General features: G+C 22.8%; 6 protein-coding genes across 11 annotated transcripts; 3 read left to right on the top strand and 3 right to left on the bottom strand.

Moving 5' to 3' along the window:
* The first annotated feature begins 231 nt into the window (after positions 1-231).
* Positions 232-1990, top strand: LOC122849968 (DNA-directed primase/polymerase protein-like). The gene is made up of 2 exons (XM_044148914.1): positions 232-676; positions 736-1990. Exons 1-2 carry the CDS (start codon positions 326-328, stop codon positions 1795-1797), a joined length of 1413 nt encoding a protein of 470 aa, XP_044004849.1. The 5' UTR covers positions 232-325; the 3' UTR covers positions 1798-1990.
* On the bottom strand, positions 1881-4360 carry LOC122849967 (stAR-related lipid transfer protein 7, mitochondrial-like). The gene is made up of 6 exons (XM_044148913.1): positions 3651-4360; positions 3421-3575; positions 3083-3351; positions 2892-3019; positions 2682-2821; positions 1881-2603 (listed from the first exon to the last, which is right to left on the bottom strand). The coding sequence occupies exons 1-6, from the start codon at positions 4046-4048 to the stop codon at positions 2212-2214; spliced, it is 1482 nt and encodes a 493-aa protein (XP_044004848.1). The 5' UTR covers positions 4049-4360; the 3' UTR covers positions 1881-2211.
* Positions 4361-4499: 139 nt separating this feature from the next.
* On the top strand, positions 4500-8037 carry LOC122849963 (cilia- and flagella-associated protein 410). Of its 5 annotated transcripts, none has more exons than XM_044148906.1 (10): positions 4500-4850; positions 5102-5167; positions 5786-5953; positions 6392-6542; positions 6667-6735; positions 6847-6969; positions 7131-7211; positions 7379-7672; positions 7751-7843; positions 7909-8020. In XM_044148906.1, the coding sequence occupies exons 1-10, from the start codon at positions 4771-4773 to the stop codon at positions 8017-8019; spliced, it is 1236 nt and encodes a 411-aa protein (XP_044004841.1). In that variant the 5' UTR covers positions 4500-4770; the 3' UTR covers position 8020. The 5 variants fall into 5 exon arrangements, with proteins under 5 accessions (XP_044004841.1, XP_044004844.1, XP_044004842.1 ...); XM_044148909.1 differs by having other exon boundaries at positions 4685-4850; positions 7754-7843; positions 7928-8037; XM_044148907.1 differs by having other exon boundaries at positions 4685-4850; positions 7754-7843.
* A 4-nt stretch (positions 8038-8041) lies between these two features.
* On the top strand, positions 8042-8556 carry LOC122849966. The gene is made up of 2 exons (XM_044148912.1): positions 8042-8143; positions 8189-8556. Exons 1-2 carry the CDS (start codon positions 8122-8124, stop codon positions 8554-8556), a joined length of 390 nt encoding a protein of 129 aa, XP_044004847.1. The 5' UTR covers positions 8042-8121.
* Positions 8557-9474: 918 nt separating this feature from the next.
* On the bottom strand, positions 9475-12025 carry LOC122849965 (solute carrier family 35 member F6-like). The gene is made up of 7 exons (XM_044148911.1): positions 11763-12025; positions 11086-11214; positions 10848-10995; positions 10402-10752; positions 10092-10335; positions 9845-9999; positions 9475-9748 (listed from the first exon to the last, which is right to left on the bottom strand). The coding sequence occupies exons 2-7, from the start codon at positions 11160-11162 to the stop codon at positions 9584-9586; spliced, it is 1140 nt and encodes a 379-aa protein (XP_044004846.1). The 5' UTR covers positions 11163-11214; positions 11763-12025; the 3' UTR covers positions 9475-9583.
* Positions 12026-12497: 472 nt separating this feature from the next.
* On the bottom strand, positions 12498-17466 carry LOC122849961 (putative sodium-coupled neutral amino acid transporter 11). Of its 2 annotated transcripts, XM_044148903.1 has the most exons (7): positions 16727-17466; positions 16017-16070; positions 15045-15132; positions 14768-14977; positions 14451-14703; positions 14019-14364; positions 12498-13940 (listed from the first exon to the last, which is right to left on the bottom strand). In XM_044148903.1, the coding sequence occupies exons 1-7, from the start codon at positions 16802-16804 to the stop codon at positions 13446-13448; spliced, it is 1524 nt and encodes a 507-aa protein (XP_044004838.1). In that variant the 5' UTR covers positions 16805-17466; the 3' UTR covers positions 12498-13445. The 2 variants fall into 2 exon arrangements, with proteins under 2 accessions (XP_044004838.1, XP_044004839.1); XM_044148904.1 differs by lacking the exon at positions 16017-16070 and having other exon boundaries at positions 16727-17465.
* Between the last annotated feature and the right edge of the window lie 25 nt (positions 17467-17491).

Here is a 17491-nt window from a genome sequence, read left to right as displayed (position 1 = left end):
AAAAACAAAAAGAAAAATTAAAATTTATTTTTCAAAATACAATAAAATAAAAATTATAATATAAAAAAAAAAAATATATTGGATTTTTATTATTATAGAGCCTGTTTTCATATTTTAGCGGGAACCAAGCATCAATTTTGATGACAATCAACAAGATGGCGGCACAAAACTGTGCTAATATGACGTCATAATATAACAATTTTTTATTTTTATTAAAAAGTAAACAAAGTGTTCAAGTGTTAGAACACTGACGTAAACTTATTTTGAAAAAAAAAATAAACAAATAAACAAAATTGACTAAATTGTTTTAAAAATAAAATAAACAATGTCAAATAACAATGAGAGACTAGCTCCAATAAAACCATTACAATTTTATTCACAACAAGTGCAAAAAAGAGTTGAAGAAATTGAAAATTTTTCATATACTCAAAAATGGACAAAAGAAGAAAAAACAATGCCAAAAAGATTGATGGGTCCAACTCAATTTCGTTCTGAATTTTTTAAACAAGCTAATTCAATTGATATTTATTATAAAAATAATACAAATGACAATCCACTCAGTATATTTGTTCAACAGGATGATTGTGGTTACAGAAAATTCATTGTGTCTCATCCTGAAATTTATTGGTGGAGTTTTATGAATAAACTTACACCAGCTCAAAGATGTACATACGAGGTAAACAATTTATCACATAAAATTATAAACAATATAATCAATTATATTTAAAATTTCAGCTTATTATTGAAGGAGAACCTTGTTGTTTATATTTGGATCTTGAATATGAAAAAGAGCTAAATCCAAATAGCAATGGAATTGAAATGACAAAAACAATTATGGAAATAATTTGTGGTTATTATTATAAATTTTTTGGCATAAGATGTACTGAAAAAAATATAATTAATCTTGATTCAACAACAGATAAAAAATTTAGTAGACATTTAATATTTCGTATTAAAAATATTGCATTTAAAGATAACTCACATGTTGGAAGATTATTAAAAAATATTGTATCTGATATTGAATTTTATCTTGCAACAAATGGTGCATCATTTCATGATGTTCTTAGTTACATTGAACGTAAAGATTTAGAAAATTTATTTATAAAAACAGATAAAAAGACAAAATTATTTATTGATACAACTGTTTACTCAAAAAATCGTCATTTTCGTATTTACAAAGCAACAAAATGGACTAAAAATTCATATTTAGAACGTTCAAATGAATGTACATACACATTGATTGATCAAAGCAATAAAGACAAAGAACTTTGCTATTTTTTAGAATCACTTATATCATATCATCCGGATAAAAAAAATTTATCAATAATTGAATTTAATCATGGTTATTCAGATAGTTTAACACAGCAAACACAACAATCAACTCAACGTTCACAGGCAAATACCCAAACAACATCATCAAAATATCCAGTGATTGATAAATACATTGGATTAATAAATGCACCAGGTGTCATACGTCAATCAAAATATTTTGATTCAACTAATTGTATTGTTTATGATATTGCTGGTAATAGATATTGTTCAAATATTGGAAGACAACACAAGAGTAATGGCATTTATTGGGTTGTTGATTTAAATAAAAAATGTGCTTATCAAAAATGTCATGATGTTGATGATTGTTTCAATTATCGTTCACCATCAATTAAATTACCAGCAGAAGTTGCATTTGTTATTGAAGATGATGATGATAATTTATTTTCAACAATTGATGATGATGATGGTGATGATACACGTAATGATCAATCATCAGTATCAATTAATTTTAATCAAAGTATTTAATTATTAATTATTTATAATTTCTTTTTTATCATGTAAATATTATTTATTAAATTGTAAATTGGTAATAATTATAAAAAAAAACATTTTGATAAATGAATAATTGAATATTTATTTATTTTTCAAATACAAATTAATATGTTCAATATGATATTGATTATTATATACATTATAAAATATAAAATAGTTCTCTATTATAAATTCAACATTTGATTTTTTTTTTTTTTTTTATATCAAACATGTGCCTTTGAATTTTCATTTCGTCATTGTACCACTAATTACATTTAGTTTAAAATAAAAATATATATACTGTTAACCTGGTGGGGTAAATTTAACGTTTTTTCATTGGACAGTATCAAACTTGTGCTATTTTCGTTGACCAAAATCAAAGTCGGACGACGAAAATGTATGTAATTGTCATGCAAATAAACGAGTTAAAAAAAAATAACGTAAATAACCATTTTCTTTTTCAATTTGTTCATCAAGATATTCATCTTTTTCCTTATCATTATTATCATCATTATCACTGTTGTTATTTATTTTTTCATCAATTATGCTATTTATTTTAATTGATGGTTTATCAACATCAATTAATTTATCATTTTTAATAGTTAATATTTCTTGTTCTCTTGATGATTGAGTTGTATCAAATTCTTCTGTTATATTTTTATTTATATTTTTATCATCAATAGTTATTACTTGTTCTTCTTTTTCTTTTTCTGCAATTGGTGAATTTATATTTTTTTTAAATATATAATTTTTGTAATCTTTTGCTGCATGTCTCATTCTAATTAAAAAATCTGGCAAACCTAAAAACAATAAATTAAGGGTTTTATATTGTTTTTTATTTAAAAAAAAAATATATTTACAAATAAAATAAAAATTACCACTCATTGCTACCCATGCTGTAACAGCTGATGGAATATTAACACCTGGATCATCAAAATACGTCAATCCAAATTCAATTCCTGGCTCGTTAAATTTTGTACAAGGTTTTATTACCATATACGACCAGTATGATTGCACTCTAATTATAAAAATAAATAACAACATGATAAATAAATAAAAATCTTGCAAATGATTTATCAATAATTTACCTGTATGTATCTGGTCTTTTTGGTACACTTGGATGATCAATTACTTTACTAACAATAACAACGATTCCTTTTTCTTCATCAACAACCCATCTTCTTTGATAAACATAATCACGATTTGAAAATAATCTCTATAAATAAAATAAACAAATATTAATTTTCTCATTATTTGTTATTTTATTAAAATTAATTACCGGCCATATCATTTCCCAATAAACAACATCTGTTCTGTCATCTTTAGCTGATATTGACATTGGATCAGTGTCAATAATACTCAACTCTTTAGCTGTTGGATCCCATTCTTTTCTATAATCAACATCAACTTGTACCTGAAGAAATTCCTCAGCAGATACATCAGAAAATTTACCAAATACTTTGTATGCATATAAACCACCACTATTTGGTTCTTCTTTTCTCCAAATTAACATGTCTTCTCTCTCAATAAATGGCTTCCATTCACAGTCTTTAAATAATTTTTTAAATATTATTATTAGTTTAATTAATTAACAAATATTTACATTAATTTACTCACCATCATTGACACTGGCAAATGGTGTTTTTGATCCATGACAAGTACAGTACTTGACATCATTTTGTTTTTGATCAATGACCAATCTTAAATGACATTTTTCACAAACAACTGAGCTGTCACGAAGCATATGAATAACTTCAATTTCTGATGCATAACTGTTAATATAAATAAACAAAATTATTTATTAATTATTTATTTATTTATTTATTTATAATAATATAATTATTTACCTGTATAATTCATTGTCTGTTATTCTTTCATGATCCCAATTAAATATTGTAACAGCAATACTACTAAATAAAAATTCTTTAGTATTATTTTCAAGCTTTTTTTTCCATAATTTTAAAAATTCTTTTGAGCCTATTTCTTGGCGTAATTTTGTGTATATATTAAATAATTTAAAACTACGTCGTACACGTTGTGAAGTTATTAATTGAAATTGTTTTATACATGCTTTAGTTACTTGTAACCTTTGTTCACTAAACCATATACCTAATTTTTTACTTAAAATATTATATTTACCATAAAAACGATAATTACTTATAACAAATATATTATTAGGTGATTTATTTAGCTCTTTGGGATTAAGTTTTCTCAATATTATTCGAGATAAACTAAATTTATACATGATTTTTTTTTATTGTTAATCAAATATTGATAATTAATTTCACAATATACACAGATTGTTTTGTAATAGGAGTTTTTTTTTATTTTTTATTTTTTCTTTGGCTAAAATGTCACGTTTTATTACACATATTTTTTTTGTTTATTAAAATGAGTATTGAGATATTTACAAATTGAATTTATTTACGTTTTTTTAATTAAATTTACAATAATAATTATGACATTGTCTTGTGACTGAATTGAGCAAAAATAAAAAAAATTAGCACACAAAAATTCTCAAAGGCACATGCTTTGGCTTTTTTTTTTTTTTTACACCATTTTTGTTGGCGCTTTTTAGTTGGTTCTTTATTGAAGATCATATCAAAACATTTTTATCAACCGAGTGTTTATATAACCGATAAAATAGACGTTTTCAAATTTATTTTTTTATTTACATTTTTTTTTTTTTTGACAGCAGTCAACAGTGAGTCGTCATGGCACACACTGTGTTAAAATAAATTAATAATTTATTTATTATTAATATTAATTAATTTATAATAACTATTTATTGTTTATTAATTATTTATGGATATTGTTTCATTCAAAAAAGTTTACAACAATAAACTTGCATCATTATATTTTTATTGTCTTCCAATGTTTAGTTAAATTATTTATTTATCTTGTGTATTATTAAAATTAATTGTTATTATTAATTGTGATTAATATTATTATTAAAAAAATTATAAAATGGTTAAATTAACTGAAGAAATGGTTGTTGCTAGATCACGTTTGTCTGATCTTACTGCAATTAAAAAATTAAATTGTTGGTAAGTTGAATAAATAATTATCAGTTAAAAATTAAATTTATAAATAATATTTTTTTTGTTTATTAAATAATAGGCTTTTTTATTGTTTATTTATGATTTTTTTTTTTAGCAATAACATGTTATTTAAATCCTGTAATCAAGTTCAAACAATGGTACCATCATTTTACCTGAGAATTTTTTTTTCAACTTCCTTTTTTCTTTTATTATTGTTAAAAAAATATTATTATAATAATTGTATTTTTTTTTCACAGGGGATCTGAACTTACTGATGTAAGCATACTGAGAGAATTAAAAAAAGTCGAGGTACTCTCTTTGAGGTATGGTATTTTTAAAATGTATTTTTAATTATTTTAAATTTTTCGCTACAAAATTTTTAAAGCTGATAGTCTCAACAATTTCCATGCATGGTATTGTTTGTTGTTTTAAAAAATCATGGTCACATACATCCTACACTTTTTTTAATAAAAAAAATATATTTATATGTCTCGTAACACCCACTCAACTCCTTCATAAAATTACACCCAAGCATCATAACATTCACTATCTTGAAATCAATTTGTTATTTTATATTTTTCATATTTTTTTTTTCCATCAATTAAGCTTTTCTTTGTAAAATTACATTCAGAGTGTAAATATTTTTTTTTCTTAATTATTTCATTAATTGTTTATTTATTTTTTTATTATTTTAATGAAAAACAATTTATTTTTTGAATCAAGATGGAAAGCAAGATGAAAAAAATTTATATTTTCATTATTTAATTTAAATACACTTGATTTTTTTTACCTTTCAATAGTGTTACTTTCACTTTGGATTCGCTCTGTAAATTATTGTTAGCTTAAAATTAATTTTCCATTATGATTTTGTTTTTGAAAATTCAATAACAATCAAATTTTATTAATTTAAATTTCAGCTAATGATTATTTTTTACTTTCAGTGTTAATAATATTGATACATTAGCTGATTTTCAATATTGCCAAAATTTAAAAGATTTATTTGTGAGAAAAAATAATATCACTGATTTAAATGAAGTATGTTATCTACAAAATTTACTTAATTTGAGAAATTTATGGCTTGGAGAAAATCCATGTGCTGATAGCGAAGGGTAATTATAATTTTTAAAATTATTAAAATAAATTAATCAAGAAAAATTAAATCTTTTTTAAAAAATTCTACAATTAATTATTCTTTCATTGAATTTAAAAATAAAAAATTAACTTGTAACTTTGTTTATGATAAAAAAAATCATAACAATAATAAAAATCGATTTAAATATATTGGTCACAATAACTTGACTTTCGAGGTAAATAAGTTTGAAGGCTTCGAGTTAAGCCTTAATTTTAATTTTAATTATTTTTATTAAATTAATTTTATTATACTATTTGTCATGAAAAAATTACGTTTACTAATGAAATAAAAAAAATTGCCTCACTTTGTTTTGAAAGCCACGACCTATTAAATACAAAAAAAAATGTACAAAGATTTATCATGAATTTAAAAAAATGCTAATTTCATTTAAATTGATTTTCAAACAAAAAAATAGATACCGTATGGCTGTGATCAGAGCTCTTCCAACTCTTGAAAAACTTGATGATAAATTTGTAACATCCGATGAAATCAATACAGCTCTTTCAAGAGGTAAAATTCTTATCCATCCACTTGAGATGGATGCCTCTCCACTACAATCAGATCATGTAAGTTCAAGGATACTTTTAATAAAACAATAATAAAATTTAAAAATAGCTTATTAAATTTCAATCATTATTAATTCAAAAAAAATAAAATAAAATAAAACTCATGTGTATTGTTAATAACCAGGAAATTGTAGAATATAATGAAGAGTCTCAATCAGAGCCAAACAGAAGATACAGTTCATCAAGTGACCAGGTGAATCATCATTTTCCAAATTAATATTTATTTATAAATATTTAAATGCTGGTTATTTAATATTTTTTAATTTAACATTTAATTTTTTTGTTTAATTTAAAATATGTAAAGAGAAGTTATGATGATTCTCAACATACCCAAGATGAGTTTAATAACACAGACCGAAAAAATACAAATTATAATGCTTTATCACCTCATCAATATTCATCAAACAATCAGTACAACAACTACGAGGTAAATTTACATTGAATACTAATCAATTCTTCAAATAAAAAACTCTTTAACCATCTTCTTTTTTTAATTACAACAAAAAAATAAACTGTATTTGTTTTTCATATAATTTTATTCTCAAAGCTAATAATTTTTATCATTATTGTTATTAACAATATTGACAGAATGGACAAACAAAAGTTTTAAGAGATGAAACACGAAACAATGGAGATAATATTTCTACTAACACTATTGATCCTTCCAAGGTAAAGTTATAAATTCTATTTTTCTTTTTGTTTTATTTAACAAAAAACATTATGTTGTACTATTTTTTAAAAATGTTTCTATTTATTGTGTAAATAAAATAGATGAAATAATATTCATTTAACATACTAACGAAAATTATTTTTAATCTTGAATTAATTTTCATTAGGATTATGATGAACGACCAGTTGTATCAAGAAACAGTGGTGATTATGATGACAGACGTGGATATGTAAATTACGAAAAACAAAATGATAATGTTAGTCAACGATCACAAGTATCAGCATCACCAAGATCATCTTATCAAACACTTGAATATACTGACGATAGAAGATCTGTTGATAGAAATAGCTATGATTTTGATGAACGACGTCAAGCTGATTATGATGATAATATACAAGGTCAACATCATCAAGGACAACCAAGACGTTCTGCATCTGGGCTTCATCAAAATATCGAGAGGGTAAAATTAAATAATATATTATTATTTTTGTAAGAATTATTATTCAAATTTATTTGATAATTAATTAATCTTTTTTAGCAGGAAGATGGAAGTAGAGAAACACATGGATGGGTTCGTCATTCTGAAAAAGATAAATGTCGTTTTCATTATCATCGAAGACCAGTTACCAGGGTAAATATTTACAAATAAAAAAATAATATTTATTTATTTATTTGTCTGTTATTTTTATAATTTAGAATTCAAATATATTATCAGCTGTACTTTGTCTTGTCAAAGAATTGGATTATCCAAGCTTAGAAGTTGTTGAAATGGCTGTTCGTAATAGAATGGATGAGCTAGAAGAATGATGTATATGACGTCGTCCTTATGATACACAAGGAACGACATTAAAGTACAACGACAATGACAGACTATCAAGTCCATCATACTCTGATTCAATAGAAACAATAATGACACTAAATAAATCAACTGATTCTCATATCATACATGATGATATAAAAATTTTAAAATCAAAAAATTTATCAATTGATCCAGCTCCACGTTATGTTAATGATAGAAAATTTTTAAATAATACTCAAATTAATTATCATGATAATAATAGTAAAAAAATTAATGAAATCAGTGATAAAAATCAAATGAGTAAATTGAGATTAAAAGATTTAAGTATTTCGGAAAATTCTTGTTTTTATCAAGATGATAAAAGACATAATGACATTCAGCGTAATTCAAGTAGTGATAGTATCACAACTGGAAATAAATGTCAAGTTATTAGCAAAAATTATAAAAATCCTCAGCAAGATTTATCAAGACGAGGTAGTTCAGATCCTAGACAAACAAATCGATATATACAATCTGCCAAAGGGACATGGTCTTACAATCTTTAGAGCTTATTATTTTTTAAATAAATATTTTAATATAATAAAAGTCAACAAATTAGGTAGTTGATGATAATTAATAAGGTATTTTTTTGATCAAAATAATATTATTTATAGTGAAGGAGAAAAAATTCAAGGCCAAGTTGTAATTATTTTTCAGTGCAATATGACATGGTGCAATTAATCCTAGACGATTTAGCTATACAAAATTAATTTTTGAATGGCTAATTAAATTTATTATTATAAATAATAAGTAAATAAATCGAAAAAATAATATAACGTATTTTTTTTATCGAAAAAATGGTGATAAAAAAAAAGATATATAAATAATCGATGATAATTTTTGTTAAAAATTTTTCTATTAATAGTTTGTTAATTAATTTCTTTTTTTTTTTAGATTGAAAATTCTATTATGATAGTTTTATTAGAAATGGAGTTTTAAAATTAAAAAAAAACCTTCACATAGATGTTGACTTACACAGAAATTTATTGTAAATATAATAATTTTGAAAATTAAAAATATTGTAGGTAAATTACCGGGTTGTATTAATTTTTCTTTTTTAATTATAAATTAAATTAGTTAAATTTATAATCGGCCGTCGTACATAACTGTAAAAATATTTAAATTTGTTAGAAACAAATACTCAAGTTTTTTCAAATACAAAAAAAATATTTACTATCAATAATTTAGTTTTGTAATTATTTTTACCCAATAAATAAATATTGAAAATATTTTTCTTTTCATTGTTAAAATTTTTTTTTATTAATAATTGTATTATATTCAATCATTGAATAATATAATCATATAATTTATCTTCTAATATTGGTAAAAAAAAAAGAAATACATAATAGACAAAAAAAAAATAAAACAACAGATTTTACAAAATAAAAAAAAATCTGCTCAATATTTATTTGTAATTATTCAAATATGAGCTATAAATTTGAGTCTTTTGAATATATATTTTAATAATTATTTAGGAAGGCACCATTTCTCAATAACCAGAAAGGTGATTAAAAATAAAAATTAATTTTACAATTAAATTCCTTGCTCAGGATCACCTGCAGCATTTATCACACGAACTTCATCACTAGGTGGTGGTCTATGACGACCAATTAAAACGATAATTTTTCTTATCAATTGTGGAATAATGACGTTGTTGTAGCATGACATTCCAACAAGTAAAACAGTAAAGCCTACCAACTATAATAAACAGGAAAAGATAATTTTATTATTATTCCAAATATCATCAATGATTCATCAACCATCATAATAAAATTAAATAATAATAATACTAACTTGAAGAAAATGAAACTCTTGCCATTGAAAAGTCAATGAAAATGCCCAAATGACAATTGTCCTTAAACTATCAAGAACCATTCGAGTAGTTGATGACATTTGTTGTGTAACACTTAATCCAGCATAATTAAAAAATGCAATACTAACAGTGATACCTGTGCAAAACAAAATGCAATAATTAAAATTTAATTAAAGAAGATAATAATAATTATTTCATCACATGTTATTATATAAAATATAAACCCACCAATAACAGCCATGAATAATCTTCCACTATTTTCAATTTGAACAAGTGCATCAAGTGATGCTTCAATTGTTCCTTGAGAATTATCTCCAAATGGTGGACCAGCATGAATATAATTCAATGGTATCATCAATAAAATAATTCCAATAAAACCAAAAACTCCTTCCCAACCAACTGCCTGCAGTGGTGGAATTTCCAAACCAGATACAAATTTTTCTTCAACAACCATTTGTACTGCAGTTATAACCTGTTTATCATTATATATTAATATATTTTTTAAATGTATTATTATTGTAGATAAATTATTATTTACCTGAGCACAAATTATTAATAAATCTCCAGTTACAACTGAATTTAATCCTGGTGAATCTTTGTTAGTTGTTGTAAGATCACTCACTCCAACAAACAAAAGACCAACAATAACAAGTATTATTCCAGTCCATTCTCTGCCACCAAGTTTTCTCTCAAGAAAACCAACAGATAATATACCAGTAAATACAATAACTGAACCACGTAACATTTGAAAACTACTTGCTTGTGTCAATGACAGACCAACGTACATTGTCGAGGTTGATATTAAATCACAACATGCTGGTATTAGCAGTACAAGTGGATTAAAATTTCTAGAACCTTTTGTTAATGGATGGCTATCAACTGTACCATCCTAAATTAATTAAAAAAATAATGAACAATGAAAAATTAATAACAATTGTTGGATGTTATTTGAATTTATATTATTTATATTTTTAATTCACTTACTCCAAGACGATTAAAATAAATAAATGCTATTTTAAAAATTAGCAAACATAACATTTCACCAATAAACATAAATGCCGATTGCATAAATGGATGATTAAATTTTCTTATTGATCCATCTTGGCCAACAACTTCTTGCATGTCTGCATATCTGAAATATAAAAATCGTAATTTGATATTTAAAAATAAATATAAAAAAACATTTATGGTTTATTTAATTTTATCACGATATTTTACTCACTTGACTGAGAGTGTGTTGAAGGATCCTGTTACCAACATCACCAATGCAAGCAATTTTTGATATGAACTCCAAGCCATTTTACTGTGTATTTTTTATATATATATATTCAATTAATTTTTAACCAATTTCCTGTGAAAAATAAATTAACAAAAATTACATTATTTTTAATTCTAAAAAAATGACATATTATTTTATTTAATATAAGAAAATATAAAAATAATGATTGAATAAATAAATTGCGTTGTTCGGTATTTTTTTTTATCAGATGTTTTTTATTTATTTTTTTAATCTAGACTTTTAGAATAACAAAAATAAAAAAAAATGAGTAAAAATTAAAACAGACAAAGAGTGTTAAGATGAGTGTCATTATCAGCTGTAAAATTTTATAGTTATTTATAATAATAATAAATTTTAATTGATAAATAATTTAAATGTATTTAACAATTAATAATAGTTCTTGATACTTTTTATAACCATGAACATAAATTACTATAGATAGAAATTACAAAAAAACTGGTTGTCATATTTTTCGATTGTTCTAATTTCGAATTGAATAGTGATTAAAATATAATTACTATCATAATGAGGAATGTTAAATGTACAAAAATAAATCTGATATTTAATTAAAAATATATGTAATATTTAAAATAAATTATTTAAGGAATTATTTAACTTACTTGAGTCAGCAACAGTCATTCGTCATTATTATTTTTTAGTAAAACTCTTGGATTAATTTGGAGCACTTTTTTTTTAAAACACACACTTTTATTATGATTATATTTATAAATAATTATTATAGTTATTTTGATCAGATAAAAAAGGAGTGATTTAACTATATTTTGTGATATAGCTTAATGTTGAAATCATATCTCTAGTTTCGTGGATGAAATTGTTGATCATGAGAGTTATGTTGAGTTATGTACATATGTGTCGTCGACGGTCGACTTGACCATACTTAACTGGTGATGATGACGTCACTTTAATTGTTGATAACAAAGTAATTTATATTATCTTTTAGATGATAGAAATTTTTTATTTAAATTGCAGAAAAATTTCATGGAAAAAGGAAAATTATTAGAAAATTAACAGAATAATTTCTTTTAAATATTTCGAAATATTTTCCTCTTTCGAAATAAATCTGAAAAAAAATTCCAAAAGTTGTTAATTAATTGTTAATATATAATTTTTTTTAAGTACTTATTAAAGCTATAATTTATAAATTAAAAATAAATAAAATTTGAGATTTAATAATTATTATTTATTAATATTTTTATATTTTGTTTACAATTAAACTTTCATTCGTAAATTTTATCCTTTTTAGAGGTACTTTGCAGTATACTTATTATTGTTAATAAATTCAACTTTTGATTAATTATATATTAATCATAATTTAATTTTTGTTTAGCTCTTTGTTTTTATTTTGTTTTTTTTTTTTTTTTCATTGATTGGACAACTATCTATCACAGAGTGAAAAATGGTCGAGGAAATTGCGAAAAAAATTCGCATTACATTAATCTCATCAATTTTATTAATCAACTAATTATTTTTTTCAAAAAAATTATATCTCGTATATATATAAATTGCACTACACATTTTCTAACATTGTAATTTTTTTAAATTCAATATCAGAGTAACATTTAATAGATAAATTTAAATTTATATACATTCATAAATTTTTTTTTTTTCATTTAAATTATTTATCATATTAATACACATTTATTACATCAAGTATAACATTTTTTAAAATTCTTTCATCTAATATTTGATTCGTCGTTTTAAAACACTTCAAAAAATAATGTTTACCAAAATTAATTAAATTTATAATCAATAAATTTATATCATCAATAATAAAATACAAAAAAAATCTAAAAAAAAAAATTAAAAAATCACAGACAATTTCAAATTAAAAAATAAAAAAAACAAACCAATATACTTTCTATAAACCTTTTGTAATTAAAAAAAATTACTTTAATCAATAATAAAATATTGAAAAAAAAAAAAAATAATAATATTGATTGTATTTCTTGGAAGAAATAGCAAGACATTTCAATTGCTTTTTTATTGTTGTGTGCGTCAGCTTGCTAATATTTTAATAATAATAATTAATTTGTTTATAATAAATTGCAGACTTTCATTTATAAATATTTTTTGATTGTAGTCATTTTTTAAAAATATTATTAAAGCGATATAAGCCACACATATTAATTATATTTAGAAGCCAATGAAAACCACAAACTATTTTGTGATTGAAAAAATTAATAAAATTTATATTTTTATTCAGCTTATTATTATTATAAATAATTTATTTTTCATTTACGCTTTGGCTTGTAATTATTTTTTAAATATATATATTTTATAAATTAAACTTTCAAGTCAGTTGTTTGAGGAATTTTTGTACTTGTAATAAAATTTTTTAATGTCGTTGAATTAATTATTGTTTTTGGATAATATATTGAGCTAATTGTTGTTGTTGCTGTTGAATTACAATATTCCATGTCAACTCCATGCTTGCAAGATGTATCACCACTGTCATTAAATAATATTAACATTAAACCAGACAATGCAACAACCAAACCAGCAATAAATAAACCAAGAGCTGGAAGTTTTTTTGATGAAAATAATGGTCCTTCTTCTAATTTTAAATAACAAAGTGCTGGTAATACATATGCCAATGGTACTGCTGCAAGTATGCCATTTAATTCTAACACAAGACCCAAACAATCAGTTGTCATTGATATTAAATAAGCCGTTATAATAATTGCCAGTGTTATAAATAAATGACGACGATCTGAACCAGCAATATACATGTCATGATTTTCAACTTCATCTGTACCTTTTATTGCTGTTAAAATAACCTGAAGAAAAACAAAAAATAATTATCAAAACAATGAATAAACTAATGTCACAATTTAAATGAAAATTTTATATGTTACTTCTCTCGTGACAAAACATTCAATTGGAAATGTTAATAATATAGTTCCACTAAACATAACTCTTGAAAAATTCATAAGATCATCATCCCAACAATAATTTTCCATGAGATCACCTTGTACATGTGATTTAAATGTTGCATATCCAGCAATACCAAATGCAGATGCAACTAAAAATGATGTAAATAATGACCAGTGTGTTACAATATCCCATTTTTCTTGTGTTGCACGTTCAATTGATCCATAAATTAAAAATGTATTATGATGACACATAAATGCAAATGCCATTATTCCAATTGACGGTACAACACCACGTATTGATACAAAACTCCAATCATCTTTGCTTGGTCTAAAAATAATTTGTAATAATATTCAATTAGTTAACAAACAAAAAAATTAGAATGCTTTTTTATTTATTTAAAAATTTATACTTACAAAATTTCTGTCATGTTATTCATTCTGATAAATATTGCAAGTAAAATAAATCCAACACATACCAATGATAAAAATGATATTTTAGCAAGTCTAGCAACATTTTTATAAAGACAAAGTGGAATTGTTATGCAAAATGTTGCAAATAATATAACAAATTCTCTTCTTCCAAAAATATTATCTGGTGACATTCCAGTTACTCTTAATAATACTTTTGTTACTGTATCACCAACAACGACATTGTACGAAACCATTGCTGTTTAAATTAATATTATTTTTCATTATTTATTGTATTTATAGAGTGGTTAATTTTATTTTACCTATGAATGGATAAATAAATTGAAGTGATGTTAGAATATAAAATCCTGGACGACCAAAACTTGCTCTCATTAGGCCTTGATAGCTCATTTCACCACACAAGTGTCCTGATCTAACCATCAGGATCAATGAATAATCAGTCAAAACAGCAACGACAACTAGCAAAACTAGACCAAGAAAAAATCCTGATTGATGCAATGCGTATGGAATTCCTATGAAAAATATAATTATTTTAAATATAAATAATATTTTCTTTATTGAAATAAAATTTTAATTTACCAATAACACCACTGCCTATTATTGAATTGATGAAATTGAAACTTGCCAAGGGAAGACTTGTAAATTTTCCCGAGTCTTCTGTTTCCTCCTGCAATATGACCCACATACCAATTTTTAATAAAAAAATTTTTTCACGTAATATAACGTTAATCGTATATCATATTAAAATATTTTAAATTTATTATTTATTTTAGTACATGATAAAATATTTAGCTCAAATTTTATCTGTCAATTTATTTAAATTATTATTTAAAAAAAAGCTTGCATTGAGTGTTTTAAAATAGTAAAAAAAATAAACACAATAATTAAGCTTTAAAAAAAAATTAAATTGAGAATTTAATAATAATTATTTGACATGCAGCTTTGAAGAAATATTTTATATATTTAAATTAGGAAGAAATTCATTCGTGCAAATTAATTTAAACAGTAAGAAAAATATTTTAATAACAAGCTGAAATTTTAATACAGTTATTAATATTATTTTTTAAAAAAATAAAAGTTTAATTAGCTTAACATTATATTATTTTCATTAAAATATTTGATGATAATTTCTTGATGAAAATGCTGAAGAACAACATGAAGAATCTAAAAAACAATCATACGAAAAAAATAAATATAACATCCAAAAATAAATAAATTTAATTTAGCAGTTGTTATTCAAAAATAAGCACGAAATCTAGTTTACAAATTGAGTTAAACAAAGTTCATTCATTAGCACCGACAACGTTCAGATATAATTGCATTATTATTATTTCAAAAAAATAATAATAAATATTATTAAAATGCATTTTTAAATAAAGAATAATTTAAATAAATTTTTGTTTCTTTGTTTTATTTACAATTCATCTGAACGTTAATTACGTGTATAATTTTTTTATAATTATTATTGATAATTTTTATAATTAAATTAATTTAAAAAAAAAAAATTAATTTAAGAGTAATAACCGCGGAGAGACAACACGTTTATCTTACCCTTACGAGCTGTCTCATATCGTCGTAGGAGTCATCGGTCCCCAGGCTTCCTCCCTGTTGATTTTAAATTGTGCAAGTGTGCAGGAAAAATAGTGAGTATCGATAAAAGTAAGACAAAAAAATTTAAAAAAATTAATCAAAAAAAAATAAACATTATAATGGGTTTTATATTCGTTTTTCTTAAAAATAATTTTTGCAATTTTTTATACAAAAATAATTTTTACATTTTTCTACAATTTTTACATTTATTTAAATTTATTTTTTAATATTTATAATAGTGTTACAAAGGTCCTCCTATCAATACCAATAAACACATGTAATTTGCTATTATTTTAATCTAATTGATAAAGAAGGTCAGACAGTTGATAATAATTATCAATTTTTTTAAACTTTTTCTCTTCCCCAAAACAATTGTTATAATTATTTTCATTTGTCTTGTAATAAATCAGATTACCATATGTTTCAATTTAACGATAAAATACAATGGAATAATTTTAATAAACAATAATTAACAATAATTAATAAAATAATAAAAAAAAAAATTGATATAATTTTTAGTTTCAATAAAATGTAATAATAAAAATTATAAAAATAAAAATACCCTTTGTAAATAGATCAAATTACATAAACAAATAAACTAAAATAATAATAATAACAAAAAATAACAAATAAAATAACCACAAAAAAATAAATAAATTTTTTTTACTTACATCTTCAAAATTTTTTCTTGCAGCTTCTAATATATAACTTTTTTCATCATTTGTTTTTTGTGAATTTTCTTTTATCATTTTTAAAAAAAAAAAATATCTTTAATTTTACACCACAATTAATAATATTAATTGAAAAAAATAAAAAATTATAAAATGCCGGAATTGTTAACTAGTCTCGTGTGTTTATATTCTTTTTTTTTTTTTTTTTCATTTATTTTATTGTGAATTATAATAATTATATAAATTCATAAACATCACTTTCAGTCTTTTTAATATAAATTGTATATTTTACAATTATACATATCACAACAAAAAAAATTATTAAAAATTTTTTTATTATTATTAAATGGCTTTTTATGTGGAAATTTATAATGTGAATCAATTAATAATATCTGTACAAAAGAACAATACACAGTGTCACTTGAGAGTTGAATTGAATGGAGTAAATGGGAAAATAAAAAATCCAGTTGAAGTGATTTTTATTATTTATATATATATGAATAATTTTTTTCATGTATTTATATAAATATTAAATATGTAAAAGTGTGTGTTTTTTGATTATTGATTGACGACGATATAGCACTGCCTTGTGGAATAGATGCGCATGCTGTTATAACAATTCGAGACCACTGACTGTTCGCTGTTGTCCTCAATGACAATTTTTTTTTTTTATTCAATGTCTTCAAGATGAAATATAAGTACGCTTGCGTTGATGTATACCTCTACCATGATAAAACATTAACCGCAATTTAATATTATATTTCA

Source organism: Aphidius gifuensis, linkage group LG2, assembly GCF_014905175.1.
Source record: "Aphidius gifuensis isolate YNYX2018 linkage group LG2, ASM1490517v1, whole genome shotgun sequence".
In the NCBI taxonomy this organism is placed as follows: Eukaryota; Metazoa; Arthropoda; class Insecta; order Hymenoptera; family Braconidae; genus Aphidius; species Aphidius gifuensis.
This window is presented reverse-complemented; position numbering and strand designations above follow the sequence as displayed.